This window comes from Lepisosteus platostomus, chromosome 11 (assembly GCF_059453375.1).
Source record: "Lepisosteus platostomus isolate fLepPlt1 chromosome 11, fLepPlt1.hap1, whole genome shotgun sequence".
NCBI lineage: Eukaryota > Metazoa > Chordata > Actinopteri > Semionotiformes > Lepisosteidae > Lepisosteus > Lepisosteus platostomus.
In genome coordinates, this window is record NC_142621.1 from 13,334,865 (window position 1) to 13,356,314 (window position 21,450).

At 35.7% G+C, this 21,450-nt stretch overlaps 1 protein-coding gene across 3 annotated transcripts in view; it reads left to right on the top strand.

The window, feature by feature from the left end:
* The window catches only part of nos1apa (nitric oxide synthase 1 (neuronal) adaptor protein a), a 113,553-nt gene that overhangs the window by 83,438 nt on the left and 8,665 nt on the right, over nucleotides 1-21,450 (top strand). For 2 of the 3 annotated variants that reach the window (XM_088598490.1, XM_088598491.1), the window contains exons 8-10: nucleotides 3,050-3,208; nucleotides 10,671-10,836; nucleotides 13,394-13,543. In XM_088598490.1, the coding sequence (XP_088454616.1) occupies nucleotides 3,050-3,208; nucleotides 10,671-10,836; nucleotides 13,394-13,543 (475 nt within the window). Of the gene's footprint in view, nucleotides 1-3,049; nucleotides 3,209-10,670; nucleotides 10,837-13,393; nucleotides 15,918-21,450 lie in introns of those variants that run through there. The other variant, XM_088598492.1, reaches the window with a different exon arrangement.

Sequence of the window (21,450 nt, forward strand, 5' to 3'; positions counted from 1 at the left end):
TGTTCTCTTCGTACCATTGCTCAGGATAGTTAAGCCAAGTTTGGAAGTTATCCTTACTTGCTGTATGTCCACTGAAGCATAGATACTTAGCAGCCTGAAAGGAGGTTTTGAACAGGTGGCAGTTACATGGTAATGTTTTGTATTGTGCCCAAGTAAACATCTGCTATTCATTAAACCTCCAAGCAGAAGAGTATTGGAAGGCAGGATTTAACCCAGTTACATTTGATTTTCTAAATTGAAGCAACAAGAAATAGTATCAAAGAGATTATTAAACCAAAGTGTAGCAGTGGAAGTCTGTCTCTCTCAGTATCGTCTATTGCATTACAAAACAGTTTAAAGTAGATCTGGCGGAATATGAGCTCATATTCATGGTTTGTGTTGATACAGTTTTCTTTGAAAAGTCTGTAGTTTGTGTTAAAGGATGGTGTTTTGCACTGATTGTCAGGGCTCTTAAAATGATTACTTTTTTTGTTTGGAACCCTGAAGCTGTTTTTGAATTCATAGCAGAACTTTGCTAATGGAAAATGATTGGAGCTGACATAAAATTAATATATTACAGTGCCTTGAAAAAGTGTTCAGCCCCCAACACATTTTTCACATTTTGGTGCTGCAAATTCTGAATTTGAAATAAATTAAAATAGGATTTTTTGGCACAGATCCACAAAGTATTGAGTACCATGTCAAAACAAAATAAATGTCCCAAAACCTTTCTACAATTTACAAAAATAAAAAACAAATGATTAAATTTAAAAAGTATTCATACCCCTTGTAAATGCAAGCTCAAATTTGCACAGGAGCAATACATTACCTCATAAGGTTCACAATACTGCTTTCTCTGTGAGGTGCTTCAGCATGGTAGAGACCTTCCAAAAAATTGACTCAAAATGAAGATGAAAGAACATTCCAAACAACTCGGCAATATGATTATAGAGAGGCACAAATCTGGAGAAGGGTACAAGACCACTGCCAACGTATTGACAATCCCTCGGTCCATCATAAAGAAGTTGAGAAATTATGAAACTACAGCCACACTGCCAAGATCAGGCCACCCTACTACATTTAGTTGCCAGTAAAGAAGTGAACTTATTAGAGAAGCAACAGCGAGGCCAACTGTAACATCGTATGGGCTACGGAAGTTGTGATGCAAGATGATGTGCATGGGTCAACAATCTCCAAGGCATTACACATAAGGGCCTTTATGCAAGGGTTGCAAGGAAGAAGCCCGTAGCTTGAGCAATTTTGTCAGAAGGAATGTGCTAATATTGCTTTGTTTCAGCCTGCAAAGTTATTACATATCCAAAAAGACTGCTTGCTGTAATGCCTGCCAGGGGTATTTGACCAAAATAATTATGGCAACTAAATATATGATGATAGTTTTTTTATTTTTAATTAATTTCTTTTACTATTATCTTTCTTTTTTGGGGGGGACTCTGTGACGATTAATGAGGGACTCACAAATAATTCCCATTCTAAAAAAATGAAATTCCCAGCTGTGAGATTGAGTGTGAAAAGGGGGGATGGGGCTGAATACTTTTTCAAGGCACTGTATGTCTGTTTATATTTACAGAAGAGATCCAAACCTAGTCCATTTTTTTCCATGGTTAAACTTATAGTGCATGTAACATTATACTGTGCAACTTACAATGACCACCTCTAGGAATAAATGTCAATATAATGTTTTTTTGTGTTCTCGTGGACCTAAATTTAAAAAAGATATTGCAAAAATAACTAGGGTACTGTTAAATGTATTTATTGTTTGTAAACTTATTAAAACTAAATTGTTTAATCTGTTATCGTTTCACCATACACACAAAATGTATTTTAGAGGCATATGTTTTTCTTTGGAAATGAGCTGTAGTTACCTGAACAGTAAACAGAATTGAGAAATGTACAAAAAGAGACCATTAGAACTATTAACTGTGTCTCCGTTTGTAACCCACATTCTGGCTACTAACAGCCACCATTACACTTAAAGGTAAGCTACTTCACATCACGCTTAACCTCTAATAAACAGTGTTGCCGTTATGAAATTGTATGCTTTGTTCAATATCTTTACCTGCACAAAATGTATTAGCAGTTCAATACTTGGCTCTCTGTATTACCATATTTTCATCTCAGACAAGGGTAATAAATAACCTACAGCACAGAAGAATATTAACAATTTGTCTCTGCCATGCAATCCATTGTATTTGATCACCTATGAATTTTTATTTTTAGTCTTGACTCTGAACTTCTGTGTTCTCCAAAGAAGCAAAGGCAATCAAAGGGAATGACCAGAGCAGTTTTATGTCTGTGTTGATGAGTGCTGACCTTTAGATGCCAATACTACCTTCTATTTTCAGCACTTATGTTGTGCTCATTCCAGTGACCATTCTAGGTGAAACAAATTAAACTGAATTTGAGTCCTTTTTGCTCCACATGGCATTAAGCTCTCCAAAATACTCCTCCATCTAGTTATACAATGTAATCTGACCATACGTACTGACAAAAGTGAGATTTGTGAAAAACCTGTACTACATACATTAAACATTTTTTTTATGTGATGTACAGTGATGTCTTGCTCTCTAAAAAAAAAAAAGCTTCACAGGTTTTATTTTCCACATTAATTCTCTAATGATCAAAAGTTATTGCTTTTACCCTGGACTTGTTTTAATAAAACTACAATAGCTTTTGTTTTAAATAAGATGAATACGAGTTTATATTACATAAGAGTAAAAAGGTGGCATTTATAGGACTTTATTAAAGGAACGGGGTTGTTTTCATTGCTGTGTTAATATTGAAATATCCTAAAATATCCTAATGCTTTCTGCTTTGTTTACTGTGTGGTGTAGTGTGAACAGTATAGTTTATATTTACTAGAAGACACTTTGTAGACATAATTGTAGAGTTAAATGTTTCTAGCTTGTCATGCTTATTCTTCCTTTGTTATATGACGTGACTATTACCGTTACTGCTGTTGTGGAGCTACTGTGAGCTTTTTCAGTATCGATTAACATAGTTCTATTTTTCCATAAAGATCTTCCTAATCATAATATCTAATTTCTTCCAGGTCTCAGAAGACAGCATTCTGTTGGCTACACCCAAAATGCTGCTGCCATCATCTAGCCAAGTGCCAGTAGGAACTCCCTTATCTGTGCATCACCAAATTCAGCTCTTACAGCAACAGCTGCAGCAACAGCAGCAGCAAACTCAAGTAGCTGTTGCACAGGTAAGAAAATAAAGCCAGTTTCATCTTATTTCATGGAAATAATCTACATCCTTGGTTCTCAAACTGTGGTATGTGGAACACCCCCAGGTGGTACGCCAGATGACCCTGGAAATTTGTTGTGCGCACTGAAAAATTGGGACAGGTTTTTATATTTTCTATTTTAATAAAATTAGTTAGTGTCAAATATTCAGCTGAATATTTGATAGTACTTCTAGGTTATTTTGAGAAAAATACACTGAGCGTCTCCGTGTTTTGCTCACATGCTCATGAAATAAAAACTTATTTTAACTGCTAAGATGGATTCCTGACTGTCTTTTAAGGGGAAACATGGAAAAATGCCAGCTTGTGGATTGCTAAAGCAGGTAAGCTCCACACTATTGGTGGAGAACTTTGTTTACCGTTGGCACAAGAGCTGACACGTACTGTACTGTATGATGTGTGGAGAAAAAGCTGCTAAACCGCTTGACCTGCTGCCCCTTTCAAATGACACAGTAGAATTATTGATATGGCAGATAATGTCAAACGTCACATTATCTGACAGAGCACGTCAAGATGAGCTTTTCACTGCAATTCGACGAGTCTGTAGATGTCGTTGATTTGGCCAGTTTGCTCCTTTACGTTAGATATGAGTTTGAGAGCATGTTCCATGAGAACTTCTGTTCTGTAAGCCGCTACCAACAAGAACTATAGGAGAGCACATATTTCAGCTTCTGAATTAATTTATCGAAGAGAATGGCATCGACTGGGAAAAAATGCGTCGGAGTTTGTACAGATGGTGCTAGAGTAATGATAAGCCGACAGTGGTGTAGCTGCACTAATTAGAGAGGTTGCTTCAGATATGAAGTGGACGCACTGCAGCATCCACCGCGAGGCCTTGCAGTCAAGAAAATGCCTGAGGATTTCAAATCTGTTAGACTCTGCTCTGTAAGTTGTGATTTGTTTCAAGGCTTGACCAGTGAATTCACATCTGCTTTACTCGACTAAACAGGCTCACCCCTCTCACTGAAGTGGTAAATGCTCAGTGCTATTTTTATTATACGTGTATGTGAGTGTGTGCGCGCACATGCTCATGTTGGTCAATGAGATTTTCTGATTTTCTGTGGTTCCTAAGAGAAGATGAATTGTAGGTGGTACTACTTTGGTTCGACTTTGGTTTGATCAGGGGTGGTACTTGGTCCAAAAAGTTTAAGAACCACTGATCTACATCATTGTAAAGATGTGTTGTTAAAGTTACCACATTATGATTGCCAGTCCTATGGGCGCATATACTGTATTAGATGCGTTCACAAATTCAGAAATGTTTTAGGATACCATGTGTGCAGGGTTTAATTTGCCAATCAATGGCAAATAATTTTTTGTATTTTTAGTATATCTTTTTATGCAAGGTGTATTTGTTTTCTCCCTAGCTGAATGTTCTGGAATGAGTTATTGGTTCAAAAACCTCTAATATTTACATGAAGGCAGTAGAACATTGGTGTTTCAACTTCTTGTAGTTCAAACTGGGACTACAGTCAAGTAGATTCCTTTATTCTTCATGTACACTTTTAATTGTGTGCATACAGTAGGCCATAATAGATAATGTAGATAAAAAATATAACATTGTGCTATCGTTCTCTAGTTTTGAAAATTAATAACCACATTAGAAGACCACAGTTAAAACTATCCCTGTTCCATTGTTTCATTTACCAGTTAACGTTTGAATATAACATAAAGAATTCCTTGGAAATGTTAAATGTGACTCTGCAAATGAGTTGTTGTTGTTAAGCAGTATGTCATTCTAAAGAACTCTTGCTGGATGAGTTCAGTCTATAAGTCTTGTCAGATTATATCCTCCTTTTTTATTTTCTTTAAATAAACTTTGTCAAACAGAAGTAAGAATTGCACAGCCAGAGTTTGCTATGTTACAAAATTACCACTTGGTAGGAACAGCAGCTGGAGTTTCTTGATTCACAGTGGCATCATAGCATTGAGAGCCTCCAGTCTTGTATATCATCCTCATTTCCTGCTGCTTCGCATCAAAGCAATTGCTGCTGGTCTTGTTGGCTTATTAGGAGGCAGCCCAGGAGTCCAGAACTTTGTTTCATGTAGTGAGGCCACTGCTATGAAATTGCTATGATGTGTCAAGATGTATTTGCAGTTACGTCTTTTGATATAGTTAATTTGAGGCTGATGACTAAATCAATGTGTCCCTGGTTTCTTCAGGTGTCTTTGTTAACCAGCCTTCAGTGTGTGGTGCAGTAAGATAATTAAGCTGATATATGATTCCTAATAGTGGGAGAGTTCTGATTACATACAGAACAGTATTTAAAGTGGCAAGTATGTAGTTTGTCAGCAAGTTTGTAGTTTTCAGAAATTGTGGCTCTGAAATTAATGCATGAGCAGTGTAGACATACTATTGTACAGTATATTCTGCAGAATGAGCAGCAATTAATTTAGACTTGTTATATTTAAGTGTTTGGTATTTTAAGTTTTTTTTTGTTGGTAACCTACACATTTTCATTATTCCCTTTTAAAAAATATAGCATAATAACATAAAGATGTCTCAACTCCTTATTTTTTAATCCTATGATGTGTTGATGAGCACATTGGGATGCTCGATTAATAAACATTACTGAATATTTGTTTGGTGTTTCTTTTGTGACTATACTAGCTAGTGTCTTTCAATCTACCAGGTGTTTTCGAGATGAAGAAAAAAACTAAATTTGATTGTGAATAAAATAAGAAATTGTCTTGTTCCTTTTCTGAGCAGCTCTTACTGCTCACGTTCTTCCATTTGTCAGTTTTGGAGAGACAGTCACCTGTTCCATTGGGGACCCTTGCTGTGAGGTTAATTAGGGACATTTGATTGATTTCAAGCTCTGCTTAGTCCTGTTAGCAGCTGTAGCAAACAGTTGGGCTCACAGAATGAACCAAACATTGGTTTGTTATGCTTTAGTCAGGGGATACAGAGGACATTCACAGGCAGGTGTATGTTGGGTTGGGATCAAAAGCAGTGTCTTGTCAGATTTATCATTCTTGCCTGATTAACAGCCTTCTGAGAATGTCACACCACTTTCATTTTTTACACCCTCCACTGCAAGAAATGCTGTTCTTTGCCTAAGTTTTTTTCTCCCAAATTACTCTGTCATTTTGTAAAATATTTTGCAAAAGGGGGTTGATATATTTAATGCAGAAAATTAATACTGTAATGGAGTTTTATTGTTCACCCTAACCCAATGGTAAATATTTGTTAGATAAGTTTAGTGTAATATATGTGCTGCCCCACAATAATTGAGTACACTTCTAATGTAGTAGAAAGAACTCAGGACATGGTATGTTCCTGAGGAACATAAAATAGTAGAGACCAGGCCTTTACTCCAGTATGCTGTGCTAAGGGAACTGAAGCTTAATGTAAATGGTTTTACAGGTGGCAGGATTGAAGGAGTATCTCAGTGTAGGTAACACTGGAAAGTTAAAATTAAACTCCATGGACATTTGAGGACACAGTGGAATTGATCATGTTACATTTTGCAGCATTCACTGCTGGTGGTTGAACAGCCTGTTATAAGATGTGTTTTCTTTCTTTTTTGGTGGGACACCATGTTAGTTTTTAGTGACATACTGTAAAAGGCTACAGTGACTTGTAGTCAAACTGGCCAACTTTACTTCTTATGATGATCCTTTTTATTTCACTCTTTGGCACTTTACCACAGCTTTTTTGGAAAAATAATTTCAACTACTCAGAACCTCTACCTGACCACATAAATGTGGGCTTTTCTACCAAAAGTCATATTTGTTCATATTTGTCCCTCACCCTGTCTACATAAGAATGGGTTTCTTGGAGGGAAAATATACATTAAGTGCTATCAAGTGGAGTCAAGCTTGGAGTCAAGATGACCCAGGCTTTTTTTATATTCCTTGGAGTACATTTTTAAACAGCTGTTTTTTTTATTTAAACTGATCATTTCACAGTGTTTGATTTATTTATTTATTTATCCATTCAGGTTTAAAACTGCTGTGATGTTTTTGTATGGTCAATTCCTAGAGGGGAATAACTTTGCCTGCCTTGTTGGGCCTGTAATTAAATTTATTCAGGGTACATGATCTAGTGATATCTGAGGACATTTTTAAAAAGATGGTTCCTTTTTTAAAGTACAATTATGCTTTTAAATAAATAACCCCCAACGATTTTTATTCTTACCATACCAATGGGTAGATCCATTCTGCTTATAGTTCAGTGATTTTCTTTTGTGAAATCTGATTAAATTCATGACTATTTCTGTCCATGAATATTAAAAATATGACCGCAGAAGACTTAAAATGTAGAGCTCTTAAAATGCAACTTTTTATCTTCACCTGGCTAAAAAGTGTAAGATGCCTATTTAACATTAAGGGATAATAAGGCTTCTTGATTGTATTAATTCCCCCTGAGTAAATAATACTAACTAGTGTAAATAACTGATGGTTTCAATTGCCGTTTTATTTTAAGGAATCGCATGAAAGAGGTCTGCTGTATTAAATTTCAGAAATACTGCATTGCTATGAATCACACATTGCATATGTGTCTAAATTTCCATGCTTTACTGAGTGGGAGTCCAATTTGGGTACATGCCAAAATATTTTGAAAGACTTTGCCTTTACAACTCTATCATTTTTGATCCAGTAAATGGATAAATCCAAAAAATAAAATAATTAAACAAGAAGTAAATAAATGTGACCATTAACATCCAATTTGCAGTTTTGCAATGTGAATACCCTGTAAGAATTGTATATCGTGTTCATTTTTTTCCACTCTCTCATTATACAAATTTGGTACAGTACTGCAGGTTATGATGGTCAGTCTGCACATGAAAGGAATAAAATTGATGTAATATGAATGAAAATATATATACAAGATCAAATACTAAAAATACATTTCTTTCAAACTGTTTTTTTTAAGTCTTTCCTTTTTTAGATCTTTTCAGAAACAGCCTTGCAAACATTAAAGAGTGCTTAGAAAAATGCACATCCCCTCTTGATTACATTCAGTGGTGGCCTGACATTACAGCTTTGTCAGACAACAGAGATGGAGATGCTGTAGGGGAAACAGATGTGAGTGGTTATCAGTAGCATATCACAGGATGTTGTGCGGCCTTATAATTACCTGGGGTATCAGCAACTGACTGCTCTGAACACCTCAAACATTGAAAAGACCATTTTCCCAACATTTCATTAGAGTTTTGCAATTTATATGCATGTCACACACATAGAAGCAGATGTAACTAGGCCTATATACCAATGTAACGCCACTTAAAAAATGTTGCAAATTATCTGCTTACAATGTCAAGTCATCTTTTTATCTCCTTGAATTTACTGAATGCATTACTCGTTGCCAGATGTTAATCACCCTAATTCATCTTTGTTATACGGCTTTATTCTTAATAATGCCTATCCAAATTCCAGTTTAGAAATGTTTGTCAACATTCCCTTGGCTCTAATGTGATGTAAACCAGCATTAGAGAAAAATGTCTCAGTCGATCATAAATTTAGACAGATGCGAAAATTATAGCCTTTGATTGGTGAGAAAAATAATGTTTTGTAATTTTTTTCCTATACTGTCTCTTCATATTAGTTTGTGAAGTATACTGTTTTGGAAGCATTTATGCAAACATCATGCAAATCAAGAATGTATTCTGCCAGGAAATGTAGAAGCTGGTATGCACCAGCTTCTCCTCAATAAAATGTCATACAGAGGTGTTTTCAGTCCTGAACACATTCTCCCAAGTTCTTTGGGTGCCCACTAACATCCAGAGATCATCGTCCTGCTCCTGTTGAAGCTCATAGTGATGATCTGACAATGAGGCAGCTGTTAAAATAGGTTGGTCAAGCACTTGAGTTCAGGCTGATTTGCATTTGATTTGCACATGTAAGAAGACCAGGAATCTACAGAAACAACACCTGCTCAATCCACCAGAGAATGTGTCAAGCCCATACTGCTCTTACCTGTCACTTTTCATGTTCAAGTCATACTTGGCTGTGTCATTAGGCCAATGACACTAATGAATGATGGGAGCCTGAAAACTGGGGCTAACTCCTTTGGTAAAATATTTTCCTTTTGTTGTAGATCCTTGTTATCTTAAATGTGCTGCTAAACTCTAAGTGATAAAGACAACTTATTGAAATACCAGTTGTGATGTTGTGGTAATAAAGTTGAAAGTGAAGATCAATGAGAACAGATTTACAGTGCAAAAGGGTAATTAGAGGTCGTTTGCACTAAACAAAATTGTATTATTTGAATAAATCAATCCCTGTACTCTCTGGAGAGTTTTATAATTGTAGGCATTATTGGAAGATTCAGTAACCCAGGAGTCCATTTCCTAAGGTCAAGGCCTCTTGTCAAGAAGTATTTCCTTTGACCTTTTCAGCTGTAAATGGAGTTAAATGTTCTTACTGTGTTTAAAGATAGCTTAGATGTAATGATTTTGTTTTACACTTGTAACTCTGTCTTCAGTGAATATTATTTGATAGTATTTTCGTAATTTAACTGGGTGGGTCAAGAGACAGGATTTTAATGCTCTATCAGCCATTCCAGAATTAAATACTAATATAAAGCACATCACACTGACTCATTGACTAATATGTCTGAGTGGACAGCTCATTTTTCATCACTCTTCACCTATGTGGAGTGGGCAATGGAGTACTATATTCATTTAACCGCATTACATAGGCTCTTGTCAGAGTGGATTGCTAATTTCATAGCAATGTGTGCCTGCATAGAATGAAAAATAGTACTATAGGGTAATATGTTTTCTTGTTAATGATTCTGTTCTATATGCCTGGAAATAGTTTGTGCCACTCTGAAGAAATGTTCATATTATACTCAATTCCCATCGCATTCTGTGAAATTAAACTATCTCGGAAAGAGGGACAGCTGAAAAAAGTGTGGTTCCATGTCTGACTGGCAATTTTAAAAAGCCACAGAAAATGACTTGGATACTGAAAGAATGAAATTGCTGCAGGTTATGTCTCTATTTAAAACTTAAAATCTGTTGAAAGGCACAGAATTAAGCCAGGCTGTATTCACCTGGTATGGTCACAATCTCTCTTGGCATTTTTATTGAAGTCGTTGAGGGCTATGATTCAAGAGCATTTTTATATATAAATTGATAATGGGTCTGTCAATTTAGACTTAATGGAAATCATTTTTTTTAATTTATTGGGAAGAAGCCATTGTACAGCATTAAATTTTAAATGAGCCTTAGCTTAATATTGCTGCAATCTGATGGAGCTAAAAAAAAAAAGATGGCACCAAATTTTACTTTTTTTGACAGTCCCCTCCAAGAGCATTAAAGGTATTAGGTTTTGCCAGTGGAGTCTAACATGTCGCATAATGTCAACTAGCTTCTTTCTGTTCACCCTGGGACACCATAGTGAACTCTACTGGGATATTAAGGGTTTCATATTGATGCTGCCAACTGAAGCAATATATTGCATGTTTACGCAGGTTCACCTGTTGAAAGACCAGCTGTCAGCGGAGGCCACAGCTCGAATTGAAGCCCAGGCCCGAGTCCATCAGCTCCTGTTGCAGAACAAGGACATGCTACAACACATCTCATTGCTGGTCAAGCAAATCCAGGAACTGGAGCTCAAACTCTCTGGACACGGCTCAAGTCTGTTGATCTTATTTGCATTTCCTGTTTTATTATTATTTTTTGATTTCATGTGTGATGCCTGTTTCCTGCCTATAATATCTTAACTGTGGGAAGCCATCAGGTTTTGAAAATGAACCAGCACTTTCTAGTGACCCAATTTTGAAATTATTGACTGCAATAAATTGAATGTCATCTTTATACGCATTGACTCTGCTACCATTTCCTGAGAAGTGCATCCAATGATGCTTAAAGCATTGGCATTCATAAATCAGGCCCTGTAAAATCCATAGGTGTTAGCACAAGCTGACAGATTTGAATTTCAGTTTGAAACCTCAAGATCAAGAATAGTCAGTGAACAGTGAAACTTTGATAGTATTTTTGTATTTAACTGGGTGGTCTAAGAATAATTGTATAACACAGCAACTACTAGGAAAACCTTAAACATCTACTGCTGATGACATATGCATCACATCTTAGGGTAATGTTGACCAGGGCACTAGTGTAAATTATTATGAAAATATATAACATATAAAATATATCTCTTATGCAATCTGAGCTATGAAAAACATGTAGTCTGCTGCTGAGTTTTGTTTCCCTGGGCAATAAGTAGGGCCCTACCAAATTCACTGATATTTTTTGGGTATTCAAAATAGCTGAAGTTCATGATGTTTGACATTTCTATCTTAAATCTCAGTGTTGTAACAAACATATTTAATAAGAGCTAGAGTTAAAGTATTTAAAGCTCCAGTTAGCAACTGCAGTTATTTCTATAATTAACATGTAGCAGTATTCTTAAATATTGATTAGCAGATCATAGAGTTTTGCCACTCGGCAGAAAGCAAGTACAGAACATCCTCTAACAGTGTCTTTAGTTATTCTGTCTCTGTGGTGAACATGTAACAGACATGAATGCGTTGGATTTCTGATCTTTTTAATTTACCGATTTCACAGTGGAGATGAAATGTCATGTTCCATGTAACGCTGCTCACAGACAAGAGTATGGCGGGGCCTTATCAATGAGCTACAGTGAACCTAAAGAGCTGCAGGGCGAGACACCACCTAATGTAACAATCTGGGAATTGTGCAGCTTAATATCCACCATAGTGCATAATGATCTGCCTCTTAAGAGAATTCATAGTTGAGCGAGTAATACTACAGACTGTGAAGAGCCTATTTAATGTCGTCAGTTCTATGTTCTTGCTATGCAATCAAAGCATACCATATAGCTATCAAATTCATCTCCCCCTTTTGATATAGAGGTAATATAAGCCCTTTAATTCCCCTTTGAACTCGGAGGTGCTCATTTGGCTGATGATTCCATCTGAAGTGACGTCAGGGTTACAATTACCATTTGTTAGTACCCGTTTATACAACTGGATTGCCTGGATGATGGAGAGGTACTTGTGTCCTAAAAGATATAGCAGCTGTGTCCTTTAGTGGGATTGAAACCTACAGTCCTCCAGTCAGAAGTCCAGAGTGTTACCCACTGATTCAAACTGCTCTCTCACCCAGTAGAGCCCAGAAATGAAGAATGGTATTTTTAATAGCCCTTTCTTGAGGCTTAAAGTAACATATCATCGTATTCTTGATACTTTTATCACCATTTTCGTTAATTATGAAAACATTAACATATAATGCTTAAAAGCCAGGCCTGATGTCCTTTACACAAAGGACAAGATAAAGACATTTCAAATCTGTAAACACTATATTGGAGCACAGTATTTTTCCTTTTCCTGTTTGTGGAAATTTGTATCCCAAATGCAGCAGCCATGGTGACCATGATCTTTTGGCTGTTTTCAATAATGGGATTAAGAAAAGCATTTCCTTGCGGCAGGAACTATAGTTTGTAACATAGGAAACAGGAGCATCAGAACTACAAGTTACATTTTATGTACTTTTTACTAAAAAGTAGATGTTGTGGCAGTGTGACTGGTTTCTATTTCAAGAAGTGTTCAATTTCACAATGGTATTGTTTCAAGTTGTGAACCACTTAAACCATTCCAACAACACCACAACACCAATTGCAAAAATAGAAGTATATCTTGTTCATGTCATCTAGACATTGAAAACATTGGAAGAATTGTGTGGAGACCAATAATATAGCAATCTGGAAATGTAAATATTGCTGTGTGAACCAATGTATATCATGGCAGGGATAGATTGAAGCTGTGTTTGACACAGTATATAGTACATGTCGGTGACAATTGATGTATTTCAAATGAAAGACTAGCTACAAAAGAACAATGCAGTTTATTAAAACTTTGACATTTTTGTTTTAGAGTGAAAATATTAGGCAGGTTGATCTAATTCACTTGTGATTTTGTTTTTGTTTTTTCATTTTATTGGTTGTAAATGTACATTGTGCTGTAATGACAAATGAACTGAATCCTTTCCAGGCATATACATTTTGATAATTAAAATAACAGTACATTGTTTTTTTTTATGATGTTAATATAACCAGTGCATAGTCTGAATTCCAGTTGTTATGTAAAATAGCTTTTTTTTCCCAGGGCAATTTATTCTTGAATGTACAGTAAGAGGGCCTCTTTGTCTCTGTCTGGGTTTCCCTCAACAGTGGGCTCTCAGGACAGCTTGCTGGAGATCACATTCCGAGCAAACGTGCCGCCAGTGCTGTGTGATCCAACCACACCAAAGCCAGAGGATGTGACCCTGCCGCAGCTCAGTGATGGGACCCAGCTCTCCCTGCCCTTGGGCAGCCCCCTAGGTAGGGAAAATTGCCTGGTAAAACTTGAGTGTTTCCGCTTTCTCCCTGGACCACCACAGGAAGAACAGGACAAGTCGCAGCAACCTCCAGTGCCAGTCCAGGACAAATTCTTGGGTAGTCTAGAGCTTCTCAAGTTCCGGGAATCTGGGATTGCCTCTGAATATGAGTCTAATACAGATGAGAGTGATGACCGGGACAGCTGGGGTCAAGAAGATAGTTCACTTCGGCTTTACAATGTATTGAACAAGCAGGGACCACCAGACAGCCTGGATGACGAGATTGCGGTCTGAATCTAGGGTGTTCTTTTTCTTCAGCTTTCGCAGTAGTCTAGTTTGCCAATCGGATCACTTGTGTAAAATAATGAAATTGCACCCCACAAACCGCCTGCACTTTGCTGTTCTTTCTGCCTCTGTCTGTATATTCTCAGCATTTATTTAATAGATTATTTAGAGAATCTGTTTTTTTTATTAGGTGGAGGATGATCTCCTGTCACTCACTTCAGCGTAGTTAGAAGAGACACATCAGAAACCTAGAGTAGGAAATTGCAAGAATAACTAAGAACGGGTCATGCTCCAGCAGCTGCTTTTTACAGATTGCTGTAAAATGAGAGAAAACAGAAATGTTTGCTTCCTGTTATGCCATATCCTTTTGAAGGTGGTTTTCTATTTTTTAAGGATAAAGGTTCTTTTTTAAAACAGAGGTCATCCTACATGCATCAACCACTGCAACCAATTCTTAAATCTATAGGCAGCATTACACAAACTATGCTGAAAGATCTGTTCTCACATTCTTAAAGCATTTATTGCATTCTGTTACTTTTGTCTTAAACACATTAATACTTTATTATGTACATTTGTAGCATGCCAGACAACAAAAATATCAAATAAGCTACATTTGCAAGAATTTTCTAGTTCATAAGCAGTTATTTGACTATTTCTGTATTTTCTGTATTTCTATATTTTTCACTGTCGCTCCTGCTTACTTGTGCATGGTAATGATGTTGCACATCTCATTTCCTAGCTAATGGAGATATTGCACACCATGTAACTAGATCTATATAAAAAGTATATTTTGTACGTCATTTGTTCATTTGACCAAAAATGATTTGGTCTTAGACTTCAGCTCTACTGAAATGTCCTTAATATCAGCAGAAGACTTTTCTTAAAGTAGTTATATCTTTAATATTATTTTGAACATGTTCTGGTAATGTGGAAGATCTGGCCAGGGAAGGACCCTTTAAAGTTTACGGTAAGGCTAAATACCTAAATCTTTAATTTCCTTACAGGTTAAGGAAAAATTAGCCATTACATTTGGCTACAGAATGATATGTTCTGTGTAATACAGATATTGATATCTCTTAAGGGTATCCAATTTCAGGAGATACTAAGGCTACGAAGTCCAAAGAACATATTATTATATTAATAAGTTAAATAATTTAATGTAAGTTAAAACCACTTATCAATACCCCTGGTACTGCACTGTGTTTATTTCAAAGAGAAGTACAATGAATTACATGATTATATGGCCACCTTTAATTAATTAATGCTTATTGTAATCAATTTCACTTGATGCCATATCATTTGTACTTTTTCTTTTCCAATAAATTAAATTTATTGAGGTTTCCGAAGCGAGATGATAATTTTTGACATTTTGAAAACAAGTAAGCAAGATTAAGTGGTTGCATTGATAAAGTGGTTGTATTATTCGGTTTCAGTTTTTAAGGTACAAAAATACTACCAAGGACTGCATTATTTGAAATACTGTGAAAAACGTTTGAGTGCGGATCTGAAGCAAGGTCACATGTTAGTATTTGAGGTCAAAGTCTATATGTGCTGAGCTACCAGTGCTTTGTCTTAAACGGCAGTGAGAAAGACCTAACAAGACATTGTTATAAAGTTTTTTTTAGTATGATTTTTAGTATCTTACTGATGTTTGTAGATGTAAATTGCACAAAATATCACTGCTAAATCAATTGTTTGGAAATGCTTCTGCTTCTACTCCTAACTAACATTACCAGCAATTCTCCATGTTGCCTCGCTGTAATCACAGCCTTTAGACAACCCGTAAAAATGTGTTTTCAATGCAAGCTGATGACAGTTCTGTACTCTGTATGTTTGACAAGCTTTTTACTTGTTCGCAGCTCCCACAAGGAGCCTTCATTTGGAGTCAGTTAACTTTGAGTTGGAAATGGTTCTTTATTAATGCTTGTTTCTTATGAAAAACACTCTAATCTTGTATTCATAATGATCTCAATTCAATGACAAAAATGTGCTTTGAGATGTCTATAAGTATTACATTTAGAAACTAATGTAGGGGTGGTGTGGTGGATTTATGTGAAGCCTCAATTAAAAAAGACATAAACTGAGGAAGCCAAGCCCTTTGTTTTGCACCTAGAGTATTTATTTGGTATCTAGGTAACCTTGCCCACCTCATCCCACCTGCCCTCATGGGATGCCATAGGCACACATTGCAGAATGGACACATGTTCAAAAAGAAAGAGGAGCCTGGTAGGTAATATTGCAATTTCTGGAACCTTGTCCTGTAAGGAAAACAGACCTCATTTTTATTTAAACCATCTTCCGAAATGTTCATCTCTTTATAACTCCAGTGTGAAAAAGAGAGAGGCACATTACAGAGGTGTGGTGTTGACATAGCTTTCTGTCTCACAACTCTTGGAGGTCCTGGGTTTGTGTCTAGACTGGGCTGCCTTGTGGAGTTTGTACTTTTATGTTCTTGCCATGTTTACCTGAGTATTCAGTGCTCTAGTTTCCTACAACCTCCCAAAGCAATGAAGGCTTTGTTAACTGGGGTTTCTAAATTATATTTATACTGTATATCTGTGTGCGCATGCCTTGAATTGGTCCTGCCCAGAATATAGTCCTAATTTGTGCCCTGTGTTGCTACAGTTATAGGAGGACTAAGTTAAATTATTTAAATGGAAGACTGCCATAAACAGACAAATAATAAAACAAAAGACTTCTACCGTATATAGATCAAATGCACTTAAAGTCATGTACTGTATATACAATAACGACACCAAGGATGTGTCTCTAAAGAAATAAGGATGTTAAATGCATTTGCAGCTACTTACCATAAATGTGAGTTCTTCAGGTAAAACATTTACCAGTTAAGTATTTTGTGTTCAGTACATAATTTCCATGAATAGAACGACATGTTCTGAAAATGTTTTAATACTACTACTACTACTACTACTACTACTACTTTAAAACTACAATCAACTGGAATATTGTGTTAAGCAAATCACTGTGGTCTTTGTTGTCTTAATAACATGGATGTAGTAGCCCCCCAATACTTACACAAGGCTTTGTAAGCACATGTTAGTATATTCCTTGTGTCTTTGTGCTACTTATTTAAAATACATGTGTTTGGGTAATGTTTTTAAAGTAGCTGTTCTTCATTAAGTGTCTTTTTGTTGTATATGTCCCTGTCTGTTCTTAAAATGCCTCTAGTCAGAAAACATCACAGCCTTCACGAAGTGGAAAAAAAAGTTAAATCCCATATTCCCAGGTTGAGCTGTTTCCTTTGAGGTATACTATGACAGCATACAAAATATTTACTGAATTTTATGTAGAAGTATTAAATACATATTTCTGATTAAGGAAACCATTGAGAGCGACAGGGAAATGAAATCTGAGAGGCTGCTTTTTATTTCAGAAGTCCAATAAAGATTAAACACCTTTTGTTCTCCTTGTTCACAACAGTAAGTGACATTTTACCAAGACTAATGCTAATGTCATGCAAATTACATTCTTAACTGTGATAGAGGTAAGGATTATGTAATTAGATGGGCATTTATTAAAGGTATTGGTTATTATTCTTATTATGCTGGATATACTGTATCATACTGTATCTTCTAGTAGCTCAAAATCTGCATCTAAAAAGGATGGCTGTAGTCTTTCTTCATGTAGTAAAAGTTCTGGATATACTTTTAATGCATTAACTCCAGCCAGAACAGACCCTATTCCTGCGTTATTTCTGTTTTATGATGTGGATAATCCACTGTGACTTTTTAGATGAAGTCTCAAGATGTTAACAAAAAAACTTTGACACAAGTGAGCAACGTATCATTGCAACAAGACTTTCAAACCGTTGTCATAGTTTCAGGCATTTTGTTCAATCATAATTGAAATCTTTAAAAAAATACAAGTCCCAATATTGCACAGCTTCCAGTGTTTCAAGATAAGAATAAAGCTGCTCTGATAAGAGTTTGTGTAGGCCCACCCCATGTTCGGAGATCAGCTCTTGAAAATAAATACACTGCAACAAAAAAAAGGGGCTTTGGGGAATTTATCTATTTTGAAAGTAATTTATTTTCTTTGTAAAATCTCATAATCTTTAGGTTTTTGACTTGATTTTTCACTATTCTTCTTATCTTATCATTGTGCACAATAACAATTAGCCAGTGTCTTAAGGCACCTAAAATCATTTTAAGGACTATTAAAAATGTCCTAGTAAAAACAGAATTCACAAAATCATCAGTTTACATGTCTTCTTATTGACTTGAGAGTTAGGGAGGTGTTTTGGTAAAGGTATTCATAAACAATATCTATTGTGATCCAAAAATACGTTAATCATGCTATTGATTTTTTTTTCTGATTCTTATACAGGAGATAAGCTTTGTAATAAGATACACATTATATTTTTTTTTATTCATCTGCCTTTGTCATTGTTTTTCCTTTTATCAAATGTTTTAGATCACCTTATGATTTAACACAGATCCTTCCAGCCCCAGTGAACAATGAATGCACCTCAGATAATAAGCAAAATAACTGGCTGTTCAAGACGTTATGCTGACTAAGGGAAATATGAATATATCTTGAATGTCAGGAATACGTGGTTAATTCATCTGCACTCAAAATGAACTCAATGGAGCACTTTACATTTTTGCCACACTTACATTATTCTCCTTCTGTATTTTATGTATTATGATCTGCAATGAGGTTGGGATGGATAATACATAGTTTCAATCCATTTTAAGAAGATTATATTCACTGGAATGGAAATAATCTGTACCTGCTTAGTCAAGAAAGGGCAACAATCGTCGTAAGGCCTGTAGTGAATTGTTGGATGAAATATTGATTGGATTGCATTAGTAGTGAGAAGTTATAGAAGCAGAATGATCCCACCTGCATCAGTCAATTTTGTGATATATTTGTTGCCCATAACTCTGTTGCCTAAAAAGGCTTGTACATATGCTACATGTAAGGTTAAGGAAACAGTTCTGAAGACTGCCATACATCTGTATGAAAATAGTATAGTATGAATTAGTCCCCATGGCTTTAGAAAAGGTGGAGCCTACTTGTTACAGTTCTTCAATCAAGCTACAGTATTAATAGATTCACAGAAGGCAGAGTTTGTTTAATTTTATTTTCAGAAGGCTTTTGGTATTTCTCGCAAAAGATTCATTCTTAAACTGCTCTTGGTATACACTCAAGATAATGGATATACTGCATTTGGTTTGGTTGGTTTGAGAACTAGTTGATACAATAGAGAACATGGTACAGATTGGGGTGACAATAGTGAAATAAGGATCTGTATTAGGAGTATTGCTCTTCCTAGTTTATATCTGAATAACTAAACCTAAATCATTGACATAGTTGGTGACCTAGTCCTTTGGGTGTTCAACATATTTTGTCCAAATTTCCACCTTGGACCTTTGTCTCACAGTCCCAGTTATTTAAAACTGTCCCAAAGAAGTGCTTAATTAAAGGTATAAGGATAATACTAATAACAATCTTATTACAGCCATTGATTTACCCAAAGCCATTTTATTTTAATTCTATTGTTTGGTAAAATTGGCTGTAAAGCTAAGAATTGAGTAATGATTTGCAATAACGGTAAAACTTGTCTTTTTTTGTTAATGGTTCTGCCCAAATGAAAGATTTAAAAAATTTATTGTGAGGCATTAAAAATGTAACAGAAGTACAGGATAAAAAGTTTTAAATCCTTTTAATATACTTTTATACATGCTAAAACTCTGGTCGAAATCGGTATTGTTTCACTGATGCAAGGGAAACATGCAAAATTAAACATGCAATATGAACAAAGGCTACATTACTGGTGTTACTGTCATTTTTGCAAAAAAAACTTTTGATTTTCTTCTCCCCTACCAAAAATACTGTAAAAAGGTGTTTTTCCCCCCAACAACTAATTCCATCTTAAATCTTAATTATTTTCCATTCTTGGAACTCCAGTGTTCAGAAACCAATACCTTCCTCATGGAATTCTATTGACTAAGAAGGCAGACTCTTAGTATGTTTAATTGGCTGTTGGTGGTGACCCCAACAGACCAAGTCATTAAACATTTATTCAGACTGTCTCCCTTTATATTTAATTCATGTTTAACCTTGCACCTCATTTAATGAATCGGGATAGTAGGACTTTCATTGAACTTTATACATAATTAAAGACTGTGAGGGCTATCACAGTTTCTCCAACAGTGTGCTACAGACTTATGTTTATGACATATCCTTAATGCCTTTTTATATTTTTTTAAAAAATAATAGAATAAGCACACATAAAAGTTATTCTGTAGAACTCAAAGCTGAACAGGTTTTGTATTCACTTCAAGTGGGCTCACCCAACTTGAAAGCAAAACAGGGCTGGTGTGTTTTGAAGTTGTAATATGGTTTGCAATAGACATCATATTTGAATATCCATATCCCTTGTAGTAGCTCATCAAACAGATGTCTGTTTCTGGCACTTTACAATGAAAAGAAGATTTTCTCTTTTAACATGTGCTTGTTCTACTTGTGCTATCACAGAATTAGAAGAATGGTGGTTTCTGTCTGGCTGGATCTGAGAATCAACAGGAGCAATAGTACGAAAGCAAACCTTTCTATCTTTAGCTCATTTAGGAGATGATTGAAACAAACTGTGCTTTAAGTTATAGCTACTATATCCGGATATTGGATGTTTCTTTTTGCTAAAAATGTGAAGCCGGGTTTTTAAAAGACATTAAATAATGAGTTTAAATTCCTGGTTTTATAATTAATGCCAAAAAGGTGCACTGGACCATGGATAATGTTTGAATAGAAATTTTGCAAGATTTCCGATTAACAAGGCTCCTGCTGTTCAAAGATAAATTGCTGTGTCTTGAGTTAACATTTATGTAGCATTTACTTTGAAGACTTTATCATCTTGCTGATATATTCTTTTTAATTTCTCAACTGACATTTCTTAAAAAGAGTGCAGAAAGGAAGCTTTTGTCAGTCATATTGTGAGATTTCTCTGTCTAAAACACTTATGGGAGCGTAAGTGCACTTACTCTGTACCTTGTCACTAACCTTGCTTTTGCTGAATAAATCTTTTCTTGTTCTACTTTTTCCCCCCGTCATTTTCTTTTTTACTTTTAGTACCCCTAGACTGGAATAACAAGTTTGAATTTGGTTTCTGTTTTGGGTCTGTTAATAATTGCAAATAGAAGGTATACAACTCTGTAAAAAAAAAAGGGGGGGGGGGGGGCATTCTGTTTTGTGTCCACAGTAAACTGGCTACGAGTGCAAGCATCCAGAAAGAGAGCCATTTTTGTTCTTAATGTGTCCTAATGAATAAAATTGGTCTGTGTTTTGATGACTACCGGAAACTGACAGTTCATAGCATGTGATCATTTATACAATACTTTCTATAGGTCATTATGTATTGCCATGGTTTCTGTCTTTGTCAGTAGTGGTGCTCTGTACAGTGTTTCCTCTTGTTGCGGAAGGATCTTTCTTCTTTTAGTTGGAAATGAATGGTAACGAACTGACAAGCACTTACCAAGGTATCTGGGATGATGCGGTTTTGTCTGCATTGCCTAAATGGGCCTCTGTTTCCAGAGATATTATAAAAGCTTACTCACAGGATCTAAAGTTAATTTTGCCCACAAGTTGTACAAAGCGCTCTAA